General features: G+C 43.1%; 1 protein-coding gene across 6 annotated transcripts in view; it reads right to left on the bottom strand.

Moving 5' to 3' along the window:
• Window positions 1–13,651, bottom strand: part of TUT4 (terminal uridylyl transferase 4) — a 62,918-nt gene extending 49,267 nt beyond the window's left edge. For 5 of the 6 annotated variants that reach the window (XM_031969111.1, XM_031969114.1, XM_031969113.1 and 2 more), the window contains exons 1-3: window positions 13,578–13,651; window positions 3,722–3,811; window positions 42–707 (exon numbers count right to left, since the gene is read on the bottom strand). In XM_031969111.1, the coding sequence (XP_031824971.1) occupies window positions 42–609 (568 nt within the window). In that variant the 5' untranslated portion in view covers window positions 610–707; window positions 3,722–3,811; window positions 13,578–13,651. Of the gene's footprint in view, window positions 1–41; window positions 708–1,904; window positions 2,656–3,721; window positions 3,812–13,577 lie in introns of those variants that run through there. The other variant, XM_031969112.1, reaches the window with a different exon arrangement.
• Between the last annotated feature and the right edge of the window lie 4,204 nt (window positions 13,652–17,855).

Below are 17,855 nucleotides of genomic sequence, written 5' to 3'. Positions count from 1 at the left end.
CCCTCCAAAGAAAGGTGATGTGCAGAGTAACTCCTACTTACTCAGGTCATCAGATTTGTCTTCTGTTCCTGAAACAGCATGCCCAGGGTCACTGGTATGATCTGTAGATGGTTTCAGTTTCGGAGAGCCCGGAGCACTTTCTAGAGCTGGCTTCCCTCTTTGGACAGTAGTAGGTGAGGTTTCTTTCTTTACGTCCTTCTCAGAAGCGGATGAGCTTGGAGCTGATGAGCTTGGAGCATTGTCTTCCACCTGCTGGGTTCTCACTGGCTTCACACCTTCTCCCGTGGCGAGTGGTCCCGGTGACTTCTTTGCTTTGCCATGACTTTGATCTTGAAGGACTGATCCCAAGTCTTTGGTGCCTGGGACACTAGAGGTATTTACCTTACATGATTTAAGTTCTATTTTTTCTGTACAAACATCATTTTGTTTATTTTTTTTGTTACTATTCCCACTTGGAGAACTTCTTCCAATGTCCCTTATGACTCTATCATTTCTAGGTTTCAAATTCTGATTGGTTGGAGCTCTAAGAGCTTTGCTTTCTTCATAAACAACACGAGCAGACTTCCTTGGTTCATGATTTCCATTTTTAGAGCTTGTGGACTCTTCCATTATTATGAAGACCTGCTTCTTTTCTCTTGAGATACCTTTAAAAAGATGATCTCTAGTAATGTGCGTGTCTTTCAATCCAGTTTAGGTAAGTATATTGTCTGTTGGAGTAAACAAATAATCAATCAATCAAAATGTCAAAATCACAACAAGAACAATAAACATCTGATAAGGGACATAATGAAGTTTCAAAAAAATCATTTCCTAAAATGAGAAATACCCAAATCCAGAAACTAATCATTTCACAATGAATTAAATCATACTCATAATACAACAGACTGGAGAGGTACCCAATGAAGAGGTTCTAATGATATTATGGGAACCATGACATCAAAACAACAAGGGAATTTTTGAAGAGTAGGAGGTAATTACTCAATAAAAATATCAACCAATACAAAGTTGAAAACAATAATCTTTAGAGTTAATATGTAAAAACAAGAAAGGTAGGGAACCCAGAAATTCTGAGTTGTTGGACCAGGTGAATCCACATGTCTTCCAGGATATTAACCAGGTAACCCTTTCATAAATCAAGCTCTTCCTATTTCCACTGTTAATCTTTACTTTTTTCTTCACAGGCCTTTTTAGACAAAGAAAAATACTTTTGAATAGACTTTCTGCACTTCTAGAAGTATGACTAGCTTAATCATTCTGTGAAAAAATAAATGATAAGTGAACAAAACCACCGACATCACCCCAAATTGACATTAATAAAATCAAGCCACCAGAATCCATTTAGTCCTAGGGATATAATGGGAATTGTCATCCCAGAGGAGGAACAACGCATATGCCACAAAACACAAATGTTTAATAAGTAGGAAATGGCCTTACAATTTTACTGCTAATTGATTTCTATATTTCAAATGTACCTATGTTACACTTTAAAAACACCAGGATTTTTCACTCTTCAGCTTGCCATAAAATTAAAAGCCCAAATCCAGATTTGGTCCAAATAACATTTTTAATAAAGATTAAAACTGAACATAATCTTTTTTCCAGGTAAAAACAAATTCTGCTAAATTCAAACGTAAACCCCTGAACTATATATTCACTAAGTTCCACAATCTATCAGTTACAAATATATAAAATTAAGAATGCTAACTTAGATAAAGTATGTTAGGATTTAATTGTGAATTTTTTGTGGCTGGTCCAATGTGCCAAAACCAAAATATTTCAATAGAAATAATATGCAGTATGTTAACTTTTAGTTTAAAAAAAGTTTACCTAAAATAAGAAATTCAACCCTCATTTCCTGAGCACGAGGCCTTATGTTAGTGAGATAATGTAGAATACTAAGCTACCTCTGTTAGGAGATATTTCAAATGGGTGACCCCGCCACGTTCCTTTAATATTCCTTCAGTAGAAATGTTCCCTTTTTCTCTTGTCATTGGGGAGCTGGATTCCTTTAACCTCAGACTCAGGTAAGTAGATCAACTGTTCCTCACCTGTGCCTGGCTGACCTTCCAACCCACAAGACCAGACAGGGGTTCTCCAACTCTTTGGAGGAAGTCTGCAACTCGTGCTGCTCAATTCTTGTTCTGGCTCTTCTTGAGATTCACCACAGAGAACCCACCACCCAAGGGCTGAGGAGGCCCTCTCAATTTTTCCTGACACTGAGAATGTACCAGGGGGACACCCATCCAACCATCCATCCACACGGTTTGTTCAAATATTAATTCTCTTGTCACCTTTTTCACAACCTCCCTTTACCTTGATTTTTCCTAACTCTTAATAGATGCACTGCCTGCAGCCTGTTCACTTGCTGTGTGCTTCTCTACTTGCCTCTGCAGCAGATTATTTTATAATTCTTTGACTTGCAGCCATACGCCACCAGCAGAACACTGGCATGTGTTTTTGGAAGAATTTGTGAGGTCATTAAAAGAATCCTGTCATTCTCCCAAGAAATTCGGCACACTCTGCCCTTCCTCCTCCTGTACACTTTGGACCTTCCCATTGTCTGTTTGCAACATCTACACAAGATATACACACAAAAATGAGTGAGAGCTATAGATTGTTCAACTGTATGGCAATCTAGAAAATGGACATTCTTCTTCCCCTAGAATTTGGTCAGTATCTTTTCCACTGTGCAAGTATGGGGGCTGGATGGAAACAGTACAAACAGGAGGATCTAGAATACCTCTTTCACTTGGGACTGTACACAAGGGCAGGACGATAAATGTGTACAATGCTAGCGGGCTTGTCTTACTGTTTTATGCCTCAGTTAACATTAATGATTAGAGGGAGCTCTTTGAAAGTAGAGACTTTTTCATTCTGGGGGAGTCTTTGACCCATAGCACTCAGCAGAGTCTGGCTCCTGAAGCTGCTTAATAAACACTTGTTGATTATCCTTCAAGGAATCTTAAGTAGTCTTGATGGAGATCCCTTATTGGAAGAACAATCTGGAGCAGCATTTTGCTCTGATGGAATCAAATGTGCTTTTAAAAACTTAATCAACAATAAGCATAGTAGGATCTTATTTACATTTTTCAGTAGACTGTTTAATGACAAAATATAGTTTACTGTAGACTATCCCTTTACAAGAGTCTGCTCATCTATAATCCCCTCACTGAAGAAGTCATAGATTCACCTAGAGATTATTCTCATAAAAAGTCTATCCAGATGGGAAGGCAGGTATCTATTTTTATATACTTGTCTCCCCAGATAGAATTAAGCTCCTTGAGAGCAGGGATTATTTCATTCTTTGTCTTCATAGTACCCGCTGCACATAATAGGTGATTAACAATTATTTGGCTGATTGATTAATAGTTTGCCTTTTTTGGATCGTTACAAGATCTGAGAATTTTCCATACCTTTGCTTTCTTTCCCTTGCTCAAGATATCTTTCAAATTAATTCCTCAATATCATTGCAATCAGTCACCTAATCTAATAAAATTTAAAACAGCTTTTAAATGTTTTTATGGAATCTCACTTATTAACACCATTTTAATAGTTACCGTAATTGCCTGGGCTGCACCCAAGAGGAATCTAAATACCTTTTATGTCTCTTAAAGAGACATGAAACTCCCCTGACAAAGTTAATTCTTTGACATTAAGGGTGGCAAGATGTTTTTGTTTTGCTATTTTTGAAATTTCCTTCATAAGGTGTATGATACCTTACCCTGGGTAGTCTGACTCCAAGGACACCAAATTGAGGATGACGCTACTTGGGCTTCCCTTGGACGTGGCCTTTAAAACGGGTAGACCGGAGCTGCAGAAAAGAGACACACATAGATGGGTTGGACTATTGATACATTGGATTGGAACATCGGGTTCCATTCCCTCTAAGGAAAGCCTGTCTATCCATAAAACCCCTCAAGAGAGAAGTCCCAGAGATAGTGGCACTAGGGGGCTGAGGAGTTCCCGCCGGTAACAGTGAATAAGCAGTGTCCAAACACCATGGGAATTTCTGGGCCATGCTTCTTGGATGCAGAGGAGTTCTTGGACAAAGCAGGAGCCAGGGACAAAAAAGAACAAGCAGCCAAACCAAATGTTGCTTTTCACTGGTACTGTGAGCTCTGTGCAAGTTGCAGGATCAGAGAAGCAATCCTGAGGCTACGGCTCATAGGGAATGGAGGGCTCACATCTAGATGGCTACCAAAAAGTATAGAGTTCTCAGGCTAAAAAAACAATGCAAGGGAGACTTCATTTCACCCAAGAGGAAAACATGAGAAATTGACTTCAGCCTCTATAACAGTCAAGACAACTGTTCTCTGTCCCTCTGGTTGAGCCAATTCTATTGGGGACATATACAATCCACCTTAAATACTTTCTCCTTGAGTGGCCTGGGAGCTGGGCGAGTGGGGAGAAAATGGCATAGTTCAAATAAAAGGGAAGTCTAAGTACAAAAGACCTTTAGGGTTCTGGGGAAAGTGGGGGGAAGTTACCAGAGAGGGAAAGGAAGATTCCTCCCCAGTAAATGGGCTTAAGCATGAATCCTTTTTGTTTGCTATAGAGTGAAATAAACCTTACCAATATTTTATTAGGTGGAGTTCTTGACTGGGAACTAAGGACTCTCCTGTTTATAAACAGGAAACCTGATAGTAGTAAAATTCTGATGCTTCGAGGGGGAAAAAATGGTGGGAATAAATTACCAAATTATAGAATCTGAGTGTTGTGAAAGGCCTCCAATGACTCCACTCCAAAGCCCTCTACAAAAAAGAATCGTACCTGACAAGCCGACTCCCTGTTCTCGGGAGCAGCCCCTTCCACTGTGGGATAGCTCTTCCTGACATGAAGTCAAAAGTGATTTCTCTGTTACTTCTACTCACTGCACCTGGTTCTGCCCGCAGGGCCACAAAAAGCAAGTCTGATCTGCTCACTACAAAACTGCTCTTCAAAGACTTGAGAAAAGCGATGTGGCTCAAGACACCAAGATCCTCAAAAGTCACTTCAACAGATCTTCAAATGTCACTGATTCAAGACCTTTTAGCCTCTCAAGGTATCCAAACTGAACACAATACTGGAGATAAGGATTGATGAGGGTAGAGCACTTATCCTACTGGCTATCATGAGAAAAGGGAGGTACAGGAAGTAAGGGGAGAACAGGAGAAGAAAGATAAAATCCTATGGGAGGGAAACCATGTAGGTAAAGTATGTCAAAAGTTAAGGAGAAATGGGCAAACATTAGGGAGAAACTGATGAAATTATGAATCCAATATGAGTAATGATGACCTGGATTCTACTTTGAGGTTAAAAAAGAGGGTAACAAATAAGTAAAGACTTAAGGACAATCAAGGAAGAAGAGGGAAGACTCAAGAAAAACAAGGAGAAGGTACTTGGTAACACAAGGTAGAGCAAGGCAAGAAAACACAAGTGTAACGAAAGAAAGCTAAATAGACTGACAGAGTGAATAGGGAGGAGCAGGTAAGCAAATTGGATGTGAAATATATATAATTTTTTTAAACAGTAGATTTATTTAGTAGATAAACATCCACAAGCAGTTTTAAGAGACTGGGAATCTCAACCTCTATAGAAAGTTGAAGAAATTGTAATTCTGTTATCAAGTGCCTATTTTTTGTGCTCTATGTCTGATATTTCTCCCGAAGAAGATGAAGGGATGACATGATACCTTTCTACACTCTAGATTGTTAGGAAGAATGAAGGATTCTTAAAAGTGTAAACAGAAACAAGGTTTCAATGGGTAAAAAGGGTTTTCTTTGTCAGGACAGGATAAGAGAGAGAGAAAAGGCAGCTGTACAATTCAAACTTCAAAAGAAATTTGAGGTTCTTCCTGAAGAAAAAGCTAGATATTTTGAGAAAGAAGCTCCTGTCTTCCCAAGAATGTCCCAGGACAGCCAGAGAAATAATTGAGTAAAACTCTCCAGTAAGAGATTGAGGAAGAAAAATAAAACCAGTGGAATGTTAACTTGGGTGAAGAAATCAAGGAACCAAAATGGGGAAACATTTGGGAAGGAGATTTTGTTATGGAGTTTATTAGAAACCACTCAGACAGAAAGAGGAAGTGTATGAAGAGTTTAGAAATTGAGGCTCTAAGATCCTGGGACTCTGCTTCCTAAAACAGATTCAAAAAAGATTTGTAGAACTAAGTAAAACTTGATTAAACTGATCACAAACATGTCCTCCCAATTCTCAGCTGTTACAATGTGAACAATTTGTATAATAAACAAATGCATCATTAAACTAGTTAATTCTTTTTAAAAGTGATCAAGAAAGGGAATTCAAGGCAATTGAAAAAAACCAATCAATAAAGAGAGCAGAAGCTTTAACAATGCAGAACAAAATGACAGGATCTGGACTGCATTCATTTCCTTTTCAAGGGAAAAGCATAGACATATTGGTCCATTTCCAACCTCCTCTTGACGAACTTCAACATGATACACCAGACTAGAAGTCTGGGATCCTAAATACAAGGTACTGCTCTAGCTTATCAGCATCAAGCTATATAGGAAGAGGTAAAAATTTATACTCTGGGAAGCTCTTATTTCCATTTCCTTTCCAAGTACTATTAATATTTGTTAAGATCAAATGGACCCCAGCTCTAACATGCTTAAAATTCCTTTATTTAACTTGTGAAATTTTTTTAAAAAAAGTATTTTCTTTACCCTTGGAATCATAGAATTTCAGAGCTGGGAAAAGTCTTCTAGATAAGCTAGACAAATTTCTTTATTTTTCCAGATAAGGAAACTAAGTCTTAGGGGAGTTATGAAGAGAGTAGCCCATAAAATATGGCAAGAGTCCTAAATGTTTTTGAGAAGTTTTCCTCTTAATGGAAGTGGGGAAGAACTCACTGCTGGAAATGCCCCTCACAGTAAAAAAAAAAAAAAAAAAATACCTGAAGCACAATAGCGATTCTGTGCCTCAATTTCCACTTGGGCACCACAGAACTATGACATTTCTTGAATCCGCTATAAAACAATTCTAAACATCACAAAACAATCACAATACCTTGTGATAATTGATGGCGAGATACCATCTTAAGGTAATGTAGATAACTACATTAAAGTGAACTTTCATTTCTTAATTGTGGTTATCTCTTGGATTATGAATCAAATGATTTAAATCATCTCTAAAAGCATCAAGGAATTTGAGTACAGTAACGGTCCTGAGAAACCTCAAGTGGAAAGTCCTGAGGGCTGGCAGCTGGGAATGAGCCCCCTCTCCATTCCTTTCTTCCTCTTCTCCCCCCAAATGTCTGGCTGAATAGCCTACGATTGCTAATTCCATTAAAAGAGCTCTGGATCTGAAATAAGGACCTCTGTCGGGATCCTAACTCTTGCTAGGGAGATTCAAACTCATGTCCTTGCACTGTGTGGACAGTGTAACTTGGGGCAGTCAGTCACCATCTCTCTGAGCCCTGGTCCCCTCAACTGAGAAGGGGAGTTGGATCAGATGTCCTCTATCACTCCTTATAGTTATAACACTATATTTCTATGATCCTAGCAGCTAGTAATACAAGGTGATCAACAAAAAGCTTGTTGATTCTATGAATTCTATCAACTGAGTTATAAGAAAATCTAGATACCTGAGAGATGTCTTAAGACCCATCCCTTCCTATACTCTCTAACCTAGAAATGCAAGCAGAAATAGATACTGCTAGAACCAGTTTCTGACAGGCTCACTGTTGAAAATGTTCTTAAATTCAAAGAGTACCAACCCTTAGTTCTCCACTGAATGACTTCCGGATTTAGTGACCGGAATTCCTCCAGGGATCTAAGCACTGGAGGGCCTGCTCACTTCAGGCAAGCTGGGATGGCTAAACTGAAGCGGGTGTTGTATGTAAATAATGTTTTATGAGGCCTCCAAGTTCTGCTTTAGAGCCAGCCAACAAGACTAGGATCCTAATCATATGGGGTAGGTGCTGACCAAGTAAGTAACTGCTCTGTGAGCCAGACCAGGAAGCCACACTAATCTACATGGAGTGGCCCCATTCGTTTTGTAAATTCAACAAGAAGACTTTTTGCAGACCCATAAAACATCTGGGTTGACAGAGCATCCATTTTGATTGAGCCCTTGAAATTCACAAGACCAAGTAAATCACCAAGGCAGAATAACTTAGTGGCACTTGATAAATGTTTGGGGAAATGAACTGAATAAACCAGGAAGTCCTGGGAGTCTTTGCTAATGTGCCGTTGTTGCTTTAATTCAACAAGTTATAAAAAAGTATAAGAAACTCATGTTCTATAAGGAAGGACACTGCATTTGCCTATAATGTTACCCTGCTGGCTAAACAAAATAGTCCAAATAACCAGAGGTCTAAATATCTTCATATAATGAAATGTTTGCATGCATTATTAATGAAGAGAGATCATTAAAAATGTTTAATAAATCTTAAAACCTAATATGGAACTCTTGGTTATTTGTTATTCTGGAATGATAGCAATAGGCTAATTAACCTATCCTAAGGTTTAACAGACAAAAATATTGCAAATTTCTGAGAACATGTTCAAACGAAATCATACTTTATCGCCTGCTACTGATGCCATTACTACAGTGATCGATACAAGTCCACTCTTTGATCAATAGAAGATTATTTCTCAATAATTCACAAATTCAATAATTGGTGAATACTTGTTGAATAAAAACATTAAAAATTTACTAAAATTAAAATAGGAAGCAAAGGATTTTTGATGTTTCTAATGGAAAACTAATTAGAACCCTAATGTAGTTATCACTATTTAGAGTTACAATTATTAAAGCTTAAAAAATTTACCCAGTTCTTTTTCTGGGTAACTCCAAAGAGTTTTTGTGATCAGAATTGTCTCTCCCTACCTCCCTTGTGAACAAGTAGGATTTTGAAATGTTTATTTGGAAGTTGATGTTTCATTTGTGGATTATCCATGCCTTTTCCAACTTTCTCCAGCCACCTAACCTTTAACTCATTTAGCACTTTCACCCAAGGTGGTCAGGACAAATAAAAATCTTGCTTCTTTTCAGTAGCTGTGGTTTGGTTAAGGGAACAGACTGAAATTACTGGCTTTTAAAATGAGGTCTGGGAATCACCCATGGATTTCAATTACCCAACCCGTACTTTCCCTGTTCTGAGAAAACACAGATAATCAGGGCTGACTCTGTCACAGAGGAGCCTACCCAAGTAGTACATTGGCTTTCTTGTTCCTTCCCAGTTTCAAGCGGGTCTCCAGAGCATCAGTAGTGTATACCTGATGTGGGGGTTCACTTGTTCATGGCAGTTTGTGATCTGGCTGAGCTGCTGCTTCGATAATATGGAACTGAGATATTGGTGTTCAAAAGCTAGAGATTGTGAAATACCATTTCATTCATTACTTTCAGATCAATTAGATGAGAACCCAGGACTAGTAATTGCCAGACCTGAAAATATTTCATGGAAATGGGCTTGCTCTTCTCTCATCTACCAATGAAGCAGACACTGGGCCAGAAAATGACACCAGAAAGACTCAGAGAAAACAGGGGGCTGCAGACCACATCCATTCAAAGTCCAGTGACAATTCTCTAGCATGATGAAGGCTTGCTGAGGATCAGCCCCTCATTTAATCTGGCATGACTATTAAGTGCTAAAAAATAAAATAACTGAAATCTTCCCTAATTTTGAATTTTACAAACTGATAATTGAGACAATGTGATAAATTTCAGTATTTGCATCAACTGTTACTATTCTGTTACTATTTAACAGAAAAAGATTTGGGGAAATTGTTACAACATTTAAATCATTCACTTCTTCATCTACCATGACTTCCCTCCCCAGTTATTTCCTTATCGCTCAGGTCATGACCTTCCACCTCAGACTTCACACCACATTATCTTTTCTGTAATTCCGTTTATCATGTAAAATATTCTAGATTGTACTTGTTTTAGGAGTTTCCTAAGGAAAAGGGCCTACTTTTTCTTAGCACACAATAAGCAATATTTTTGTATCATTTCTCCCCCCCCCCCCAAATTAAGAGTGTAAAATCAGAGAGGATCACCAACCAAAGAATATGTCAGAATTTTCTAATTTAGTCCCCTCAAGGTAAAAGGGACCTTTCCAGGATCATCCAGATAAAACCAAGGGAGTAATCACAATCTCAAATGAGTGCTACTCTTTCCATTATCCCAGATTCCTCTCAAACCCCAATTTTGAGAATGAAAATCATGTTAACAATCAACAATCAAGATTCAGAAAAGGGTTTTTTTTGGCGTGTTTTTTGTTTTTACTGTCAAAAAAAGCCAAATGATTTACAGAATCTGGATTTAAAAATTCATCCTATTGGTGTCCCGATATAAGCTAAAATGAATGAACAGCAGCATTTGGAATTTGAGATTACATCTCAATAAAACAACTGTTATCTTGGGATGGATGAACTTCCTGACTTTGTCAGGACAGATGGTCACTTTTAATTTAGAAAGGGGTGACATTTAATGTCAGAGAGAGCACCATGTCCCTTCTTCAACTTTAGCTCAACCTAAACTTAAATCTCTCCAAAACCTTGCCTTGGAGCTTGAACAAGACTCAAAAACCTCTGTAACTCTATGTAGAGCAGTACCTGGATTTCCAGGTGACAAGACAGGTTTATAAAACTTTGTTTCATCAAACAATTTTCTAGGCTTATTTGGAAGCCAATACTCTGGTGCTTGCAAGCACCAGCAGTGAACAGTGTACAAATACACATTCAAACTTTAGCACAAATTTGTAAGCAGACAAGAAAAATCCTTTACTGGGTAAGTTTATGAGACAGCAATGGGACTAAAACTGCCAAGAGAGGTGGGAGAGAGATTAGGTGGAAAACAGTAAAGAGAGGCTAGCAGAGAACCCTCTCTGCCTTCTTCTAAAGGAAATAGTGGTCATCTTTAAAACATTTTTTTCATGATTTAGGACAGATAAAGAATCTTTAAAAAGCCGAACAATAACATTTTCCTCTTATTCACATTAAAAACATTAAAGTTGAGATAGGATTTGTGGCTGGAAAGACCTTACTTAGATCTTTTATCTAGACTAATTTTTATCAAAAGTTCAATTTAAGTTATCCAATGGTAATTTGTAATTTCATTTTGGGGGCGGGAAGGGGTATATGTGTGTCTCTGTGTATAGTGTCACCATGGTTAAACCCTAAAATCTGAAAAAAAAATCAATAGGCTCCTAAACCCAAAGTGAATTTGTCACTGGTCCAAGAGGCCTGGCCTTGGGCCAAGGTTCAATCACACTGTGATCTTAAGCAAGTCAATTCAATGTGCTTTAGTCTTTCAGTTTACAAAATAGGAATAGTATATTGCAAGGCTAAATAAGATGGCACACTAGACCCACAGTAGGTTCTCAATAAATGCTTCTTGACAACTATGGGAAAACAATGAACTTCTTGGTGGGGAAGTGATCTATTAAACCATATTTGTACATTTAAAAAATATCTATTTTACGTTTATATGGCAGTTCAAACCACTCTTCTGAACACGGGGTTGAGAAAGAAAATATCCTGAGATTTTTATTTTTTGCATTTATATACTTGTTCCTTTTTTTTTTTTAATGGCCAAGTTTATGAAAAAGGTCATGCTGGCCTCTATGTATTTTTCAAATAGTGTGATCTTCTAGATTCGGATGCAAAAACAGAGTGACTATATCTTTTTTATCAAGGAGATAAAAACAATTCTGTATCCTTGGGAGACTTCAGAATGAAAAATCCACATATCCCACTGTGAGATGTCCTATCGTTTTCCCCCAGCTTCTGTCTAGAATTACTTTTTTAGGGGGTGGGGGAAGGAAGAGGGAGAAGAAAAGTTTATTTGGAGCAACTGCCTCAGTGTCCAGCAACAAAATGTCTTTAAGATAAGTACATACAAATTATTCTAGAAGGAATCAAATTTTAATTTGCTCTAACAATAGTTTGGTGGCTTTCTTTGAACTAGGATAAAGATAAGTCACAAGCAGTTATATATCAAAAAATGTGTTTCTTAAAAGCTGGAACTTTCTGGTGACAATTCATTTAAACACTTTCTCCACAGGAGGATCCTAATCTGATACAATGTAAAAACACTGAAGGATTGATGGTATTCTCACAAATCAGAATGTGCTTTAAGATTCAAAAGAAATTCTCCAACCAGTTGCTGGCAAAGTGAGGTGGCTGGAAGAAGGCTTTAAAAAAAAAAAAGTGTTTCTAAAATTCAACTTTGTTTTTAATCACATGTTTTATGAAAACAAAAATTTCCTGGTCCACCTTTGTACACTGCTACATTCTTGGAAGCAAAAGATTCGATTAAGTCTTAGCTTTCCTAATAACACAAAGACTCCTGTATCTGCTGTCAGGGACTTTTAGATAGACAAAGCCTTTTTAAAAGCACTTCCTATGTCCCAAACACTCTTTAAATTTTATTTTAAATATGATTAGGAATTGTAAAAAAAAAAAAAAAAGTCCATTGGGATGGAGTCTTTTCTTCAAAACAGATCAATTATATTGTGTCATTTCTAAGCGGATCAATATGCAAATGCACTTAGGTATTTGATAATTTTCGATAAGCCAATTACTTTCATTTTCCACTCCCAGCTATCTCCTAATAAGTTTCATTTCTGGATCCTTCCACCTGAACTTCAATGAATAACTGAATTGCAAAACACAGCAGAGACACATCACTAAAAGACTTTCGCTCCCCCCCCCCCCCCAAAGCCCTTACATTTCTTTCATTAATAATCAAATACGACGAGAAGCCGTCTCTCTCTGGACATAAAAACCACCTGGAAAATGCCCTTTGCAAACCTTACAAGGCTCGAGACAGAGCGGATCCTGCCACATTACACACAACGACAGAATAACATCACCAAGTGTCAGAGCGAACCCATCCTTCCAGCTCTCCAAAGCCGGGGCTCAGCGCGGAGGCTACACTCCGAGGAAACGACTCCTGGGGAGAGAGACCGAGACAAGGGGGGGGCGCGTGGGGGGCGGCTGCTGCCCGCAAACTTGGACCCTCCGCACTGACCCCGGCCGCGCCACTGGAGAGGAGGAGGAGGAGGAGGAGGAGGAGGAGGAGGAGGAAAGAGGCAACTTTCTCTCTCTCGCCGCCGGCTCGTCACCCCCGCCACATTTCAGGGGCACGGGATCCTCCTTCCGCCACCCCCTCCCATCGGAAGCAGGGTCCCCCCCCCGCCTCCCCCCGAGCCTCCGGGGGGCTCCTCGGCCGCCTCTCTCGCCCAGGTCCGGGGAGGCACGTTCCGAGGCGCCCGAGGGAAGCGGCCGCGAGCAGCCCGGACGGAGCGAGGCTCGGGGACCCTGGCCCCGGAGCGGGCGCGGGGCGCCCTTCGATAAGGCGGGCAGACACCGATCAATCAGTTGATAGATCGATGGTGCGGGCTCCGCGGGGAGCGCACGGGCGGGCTGCGCCGCCGCTTGCCCGGCCCCCCCGAGCCCCTTCGGGGGCGCTCTCTCGGGGGGCTCCGGGAGGAGGGTCCGCAGCCCCCGCGCCAGCAAAGGAGCCTGCAGCCGCGAGCCGGGCTGGGCACTGGCGCCCCACGGGGGGCCGGACGGGGAGCGCGCCCCCGCCCCCCCTGCCGCCCCCCGCTGCCCCCGGCTGCCTACCTGTGGCGGGGCTCGCGCGGCGGCTCCTCATGCCGGGCTCGCGCTGCGCTGCTGCCGCCCCTCCTCCGCCTCCGCCGCCGCCGCCGCCGCCGCCCCGGCCCCAGCGCCCGCTGTCCGCGCTGCGCCCGCCGCTCCCCGCCGCCGCCGCCGCCGCCGCTGCCGCTGGAGGCCCGGACGCGACGAGCTCAGGACGCCGCTGCCGCCATGGCCGTCGTCGCGCCGCGAACTGCATTGTGGGGGGGAGGGCCGGCGGAGGAGGTGAGCGGGGAGGGGGCGGGGCCGGCGGGGGCGGGGCCGGCGGGGGGCGGGGCCCGGCAGAGGCGGCCCGAGGGCCGGGGCCCGGCGCCAGGGCGCCCCCCAGGGAGGGGGAGGGGAGGGGAGGGGACGGAACTGGAGACCGGGGGCTGCAGATCGGCGCCGGGGGCCGCCCCCCTTCCGCCTCCTCCCCGAGCCGCGTAACGGGCACGAGCCCCGCTCCACACCGGGGAACGCCCCCCCCCCCAGCTTGGAAGGGAAGGGGCACGAGCCTCCTCATCCCCGCGACTGGGATTGAGAGCGAGCCCCCAGCCTCCCTCCCTGGGCCCCCCCCGGGGGCGAGAGCGGGCGGAAGGACCGCCCCCCGCAGAGAGTGGGCGCAAAGACCCGGGCAGGGCAGAGGCTGGGGAGCAGGTGCCAGGACCTCCCCCCGCCCCCATCCCAGCCAGGGGCGGGGGGCTCACGGATGCGCCCCGGGGATGGGGGCGGGCTCACGCGCGAGGACCCTCTCCCGCCCCCGCCATCTCGCCCGTTCGCCGGGAGCGCAGTCCGTCTGCCCAGAGACCCGCGGGGGGCGCCTCGCGGGCAGCGCTGGGACCCCCCCCGTCTCGGAGGGAGGAGGGCGGGGGCTCGGGGCCAGCACACCTGTTAGGCCCGTCCGCTCCCGGGCAGGGCCGTGGGGGAGAGGGGTTCGAGGAGAGGGTCCCACTTGAGGGGCTGGAGCGCCGGCCCCGAAAGGCAAACAGGTGCGGGGGGGGATGGGGGCGAGGGGGGGGGCTGGGCTGAGCCTGGGGGGTCCAACGCCGTCTCCCCCGCCCCACCCGCAGCCTGCCTGTCTCCGGCCAGAGACAGTCGGGGACTTGTGCAGTCACCCGCCTCCCCACCCACCTCCGAACGCGCGGCGGACGGGGAGCCGGGCCGGAACCAGCCCCTGCGGCGAGACCTCGCCCGGGCGCTCGGCGCCGGCGGGGGTCCGGCAACAAAGTGGGGGAGCCCAGGGCCAGGGTGCGGGACCCCGAATTCTGGGCTCCACGTTGGGGCTCCCCCCTCCGCCGGCAGGGAAGCCGAGAGCCTCGGAGAGCGTCACCTGCAGCCCCGAGCCTCGGAGGAGCCCGAAAGAGCCGGGAACTTGGGGGCGAAGCCGTCTAGGCCCCGGCCACAGGTGGGAGGGTTTGCCCACACCCAGTCCTTGATTTCGAAATTGACGTCAACATCCCATAGGGAGAGGCTTTGGTTTACTGAGCTCTGGGCGGTCCAAGAGGGAAATAACCACCCAGGAAAGTTTCGCCACGTTTGGGCCCAGGTTTCGGCTTTCTGTTTTTTTGCAGCCGCCTCCTAAGCATGGCAGTTTCTGAGGGAAGGGGTTTGATTTGAGGATTTGGGTTTTCCTTCCAGCCCTTTTGATTTGCTTAATAAAATGGTTTTAATGATGCCATATATTTGGAGGGTTTTTGGTCCTCTGTGTGTTAAAGGAAATGACCGGACGCCCTTTGGCCATGGAAATGAGGTACCTAGTCTTAGTGTTGGAGCCGATGACCCTGTTGTCTTATCTAAAACATTGTGTGTGTGTGAGAGAGACAGAGAAAGAGAGAGAAGAGAAGAGAAAGAGAAGAGAGAGAAAAGAACAGAGAGAGACAGAAGAGAAGAAAAGAGAGAGACAAGACAGAGAGAAAAGAGAAAGAGAGAAGAAGAGAGAGAAGAAGAGAAGAAAAGAGAAGAGAGAGAAAAGAGAAGAAAAGAGAGGAAAAGAGAGAGAGAGAAGAGAAGAAAAGAAGAGAAGAGAAGAGAAGAAAAGAAAGAGAGAAAAGAGACAGAGAGAGAAAGAGAGACAGAGAGAAAAGAGAAGAGAGAAGAAGAGAAGAAATAGAAAGAGAGAAGAAGAGAAGAAAAGAGAGAAAAGAGAAGAAGAGAGAGAGAAAGAAAAGAGAGAAAAAGAAGAGAGACAGAGAGAGAAAAGAGAAGAGAGAGAAAGAAAGAAGAAAGAGAAGAGAGAGGAAAGAATGGAGAAGAGAAAAGAGAAGAAAAGTAGAGAGGAAATAAGAGAGAAGAGAGAGGAAAAGAGAAAGAGAAGAGAGAAAAGAAAAGAGAAGAAAAGAGAGAAAAGAGAAGAGAGAAGAAAAGAGAGAGAAAGAAAGAGAAGAGAGAGAGAAAAAAGAGGGAGAGGAAGAGAGACAGAAAATGTGAGGAAGAGAGAGAAAAGAGAAGAGAAGAAGAAAAGAGAGAGAGAGAAATAAAGAGTAGAGAAGAGAGAGAAAAGAGGTAGAGAAGAAGAGAAGAAGAAGAGAGAAAAAGAGCAGAGAGAGAAAAGAGAAGAGAGAAGAAATAGAAGAGAGAAAGAGAGAAAAGAGAAAAGAGAGAGAAGAGAAGAGAGAGAGAAAAAGAGAAGAACAAGAGAAAGAAGAAGAGAAGAGAGAGAAGAGAAGAAAAGAGAGAAGAAGAAGAGAGAAGAAAAGAGAGAAAGAGAAGAGAGAAGAAGAGAAGAAAGAGAGAGAATAGAGAAAGAGAAGAAAAGAGAGACAGAGAGAGAAAGAGAGAGAAGAGAAAAGAGAGAGAGAGAGAGAGAGAAAGAGACAGACAGAGAGAAAGAGAGAGACAAGAGAGAGAAAAGAGAGAGAGCAAAGAGAAAGAGAGAGAGAGAGAGAGAGAGAAGAGAAGAGAGAAAGAGAGAAGAAGAGAGAGAAAAAAGAAAGAGAAGAGAGAGAGGAAAGAGAGAAAGAGAGAGAGAGAGAGAGAAAAAGAGAAGAGAAAAGAGAGAGAGAGAGAGAGAAAAAGACAGAGAAGAGAGGAAAAGAGAGAGAGAGAAGAGAGAAAAGAAGAGAGAGAAAGAGAAGAGAAGAAGAGAGAGAGAAGAGAGAGAAAGAGAAAGAGAGAGAAGAGAGAGAGAGAGAAAAAGAGAACAGAGAGAGAGAGAAAAGAGACAGAGAACAGAGAAGAGAAAAGAGAGAGAGACAGAGAGAAGAGAGAGAAAGAAGAAAAAGAGAAGAGAAGAAGAGACACACAGAGAAAAGAAGAAGAGAGAGAAGAGAGAACAGAGAAGAGACAGAGAGAGGGAGAAAAGACAGAAAGGGAAAGAAGAAGGTGGGAGGCCCAAAGGCAAAGGAAAGAAGGAGGGCAAGCAAACAAAAAAAGAGGGAAAGGCGGGGCGGGAAGAGAACAAAAAAGAAAAAACAAAGAAAACAAGACAACAGAGAAAGGAAGAAGAACAAAACAGAAGAAAGAAAGGGGGCAAAGGAATTTCCAGCCCAGAATTCTTTTCCGGAGGTCCTATGCCAAGGTCAAGGTACTTCTGTTTTGTTTTGCCCAAGCCCTTCTTCCATTTTTAAAATTTGCTTTTTGGTTTAAGTCCCCTTTGTCCTTTAAAACCTTTATTATTATTTTTTTTATTTTATTTTATTCCAATTTTTTTTTTAAAAGCCTATTCCCACAATTCCAGTTTCTAAAACCTAAAGAAAACAAACTCCAAGAAAGAACCTGGGCCTTTGTAAAGGTTTTTCAGCCCCTTTGGGCAAAATTTTTGATTTGTGGTCTTTTGTTGTTAATGGAAATGGAATGAAGAAGCTGGGAGGGGAATTTAACCCAACCCAATTTCATCCTATTTCAAAAATTTAATTAGCTCTTTCAGGATTTAGGCCTGAAAAAATTTAAATTAATTATATTTTGCCTTGCATTGTTCGATGTTGTTTCATGTGTCTTAGTGCCTGGTTTCTTCTGTCAAGGCTTAGGTTCCCACACCCTGTGAGCTGACACCCCCCCCACACACACACCCGATTGAATTGGACAACAAAGGCCTCAAAGATGGAAGGGGCACACCCTGGGGACCCCCCTGTCTGGCTCCAAGATGTCCCCTTTCCTCTTGAGTCTCCTTTTGCCTTGAGGCTGGGAGGCTCAAGATGTGAGCCTATTGTCTGGTTCCCTTTAAGGTTGAATAGATTAGATCGGCTGTGCCATGGACAGGACCAGCTGGCCAGGATTTAACCACCCTCTCAAACCTTCACCACTCGGTTGAATTTCACAAACATTTAT

The sequence above is a fragment of the Sarcophilus harrisii genome, chromosome 4, assembly GCF_902635505.1.
Source record: "Sarcophilus harrisii chromosome 4, mSarHar1.11, whole genome shotgun sequence".
In the NCBI taxonomy this organism is placed as follows: domain Eukaryota; kingdom Metazoa; phylum Chordata; class Mammalia; order Dasyuromorphia; family Dasyuridae; genus Sarcophilus; species Sarcophilus harrisii.
The sequence above is the reverse complement of the archived record's forward strand: the minus strand, read 5'-3'. Positions and strand labels throughout refer to the sequence as shown.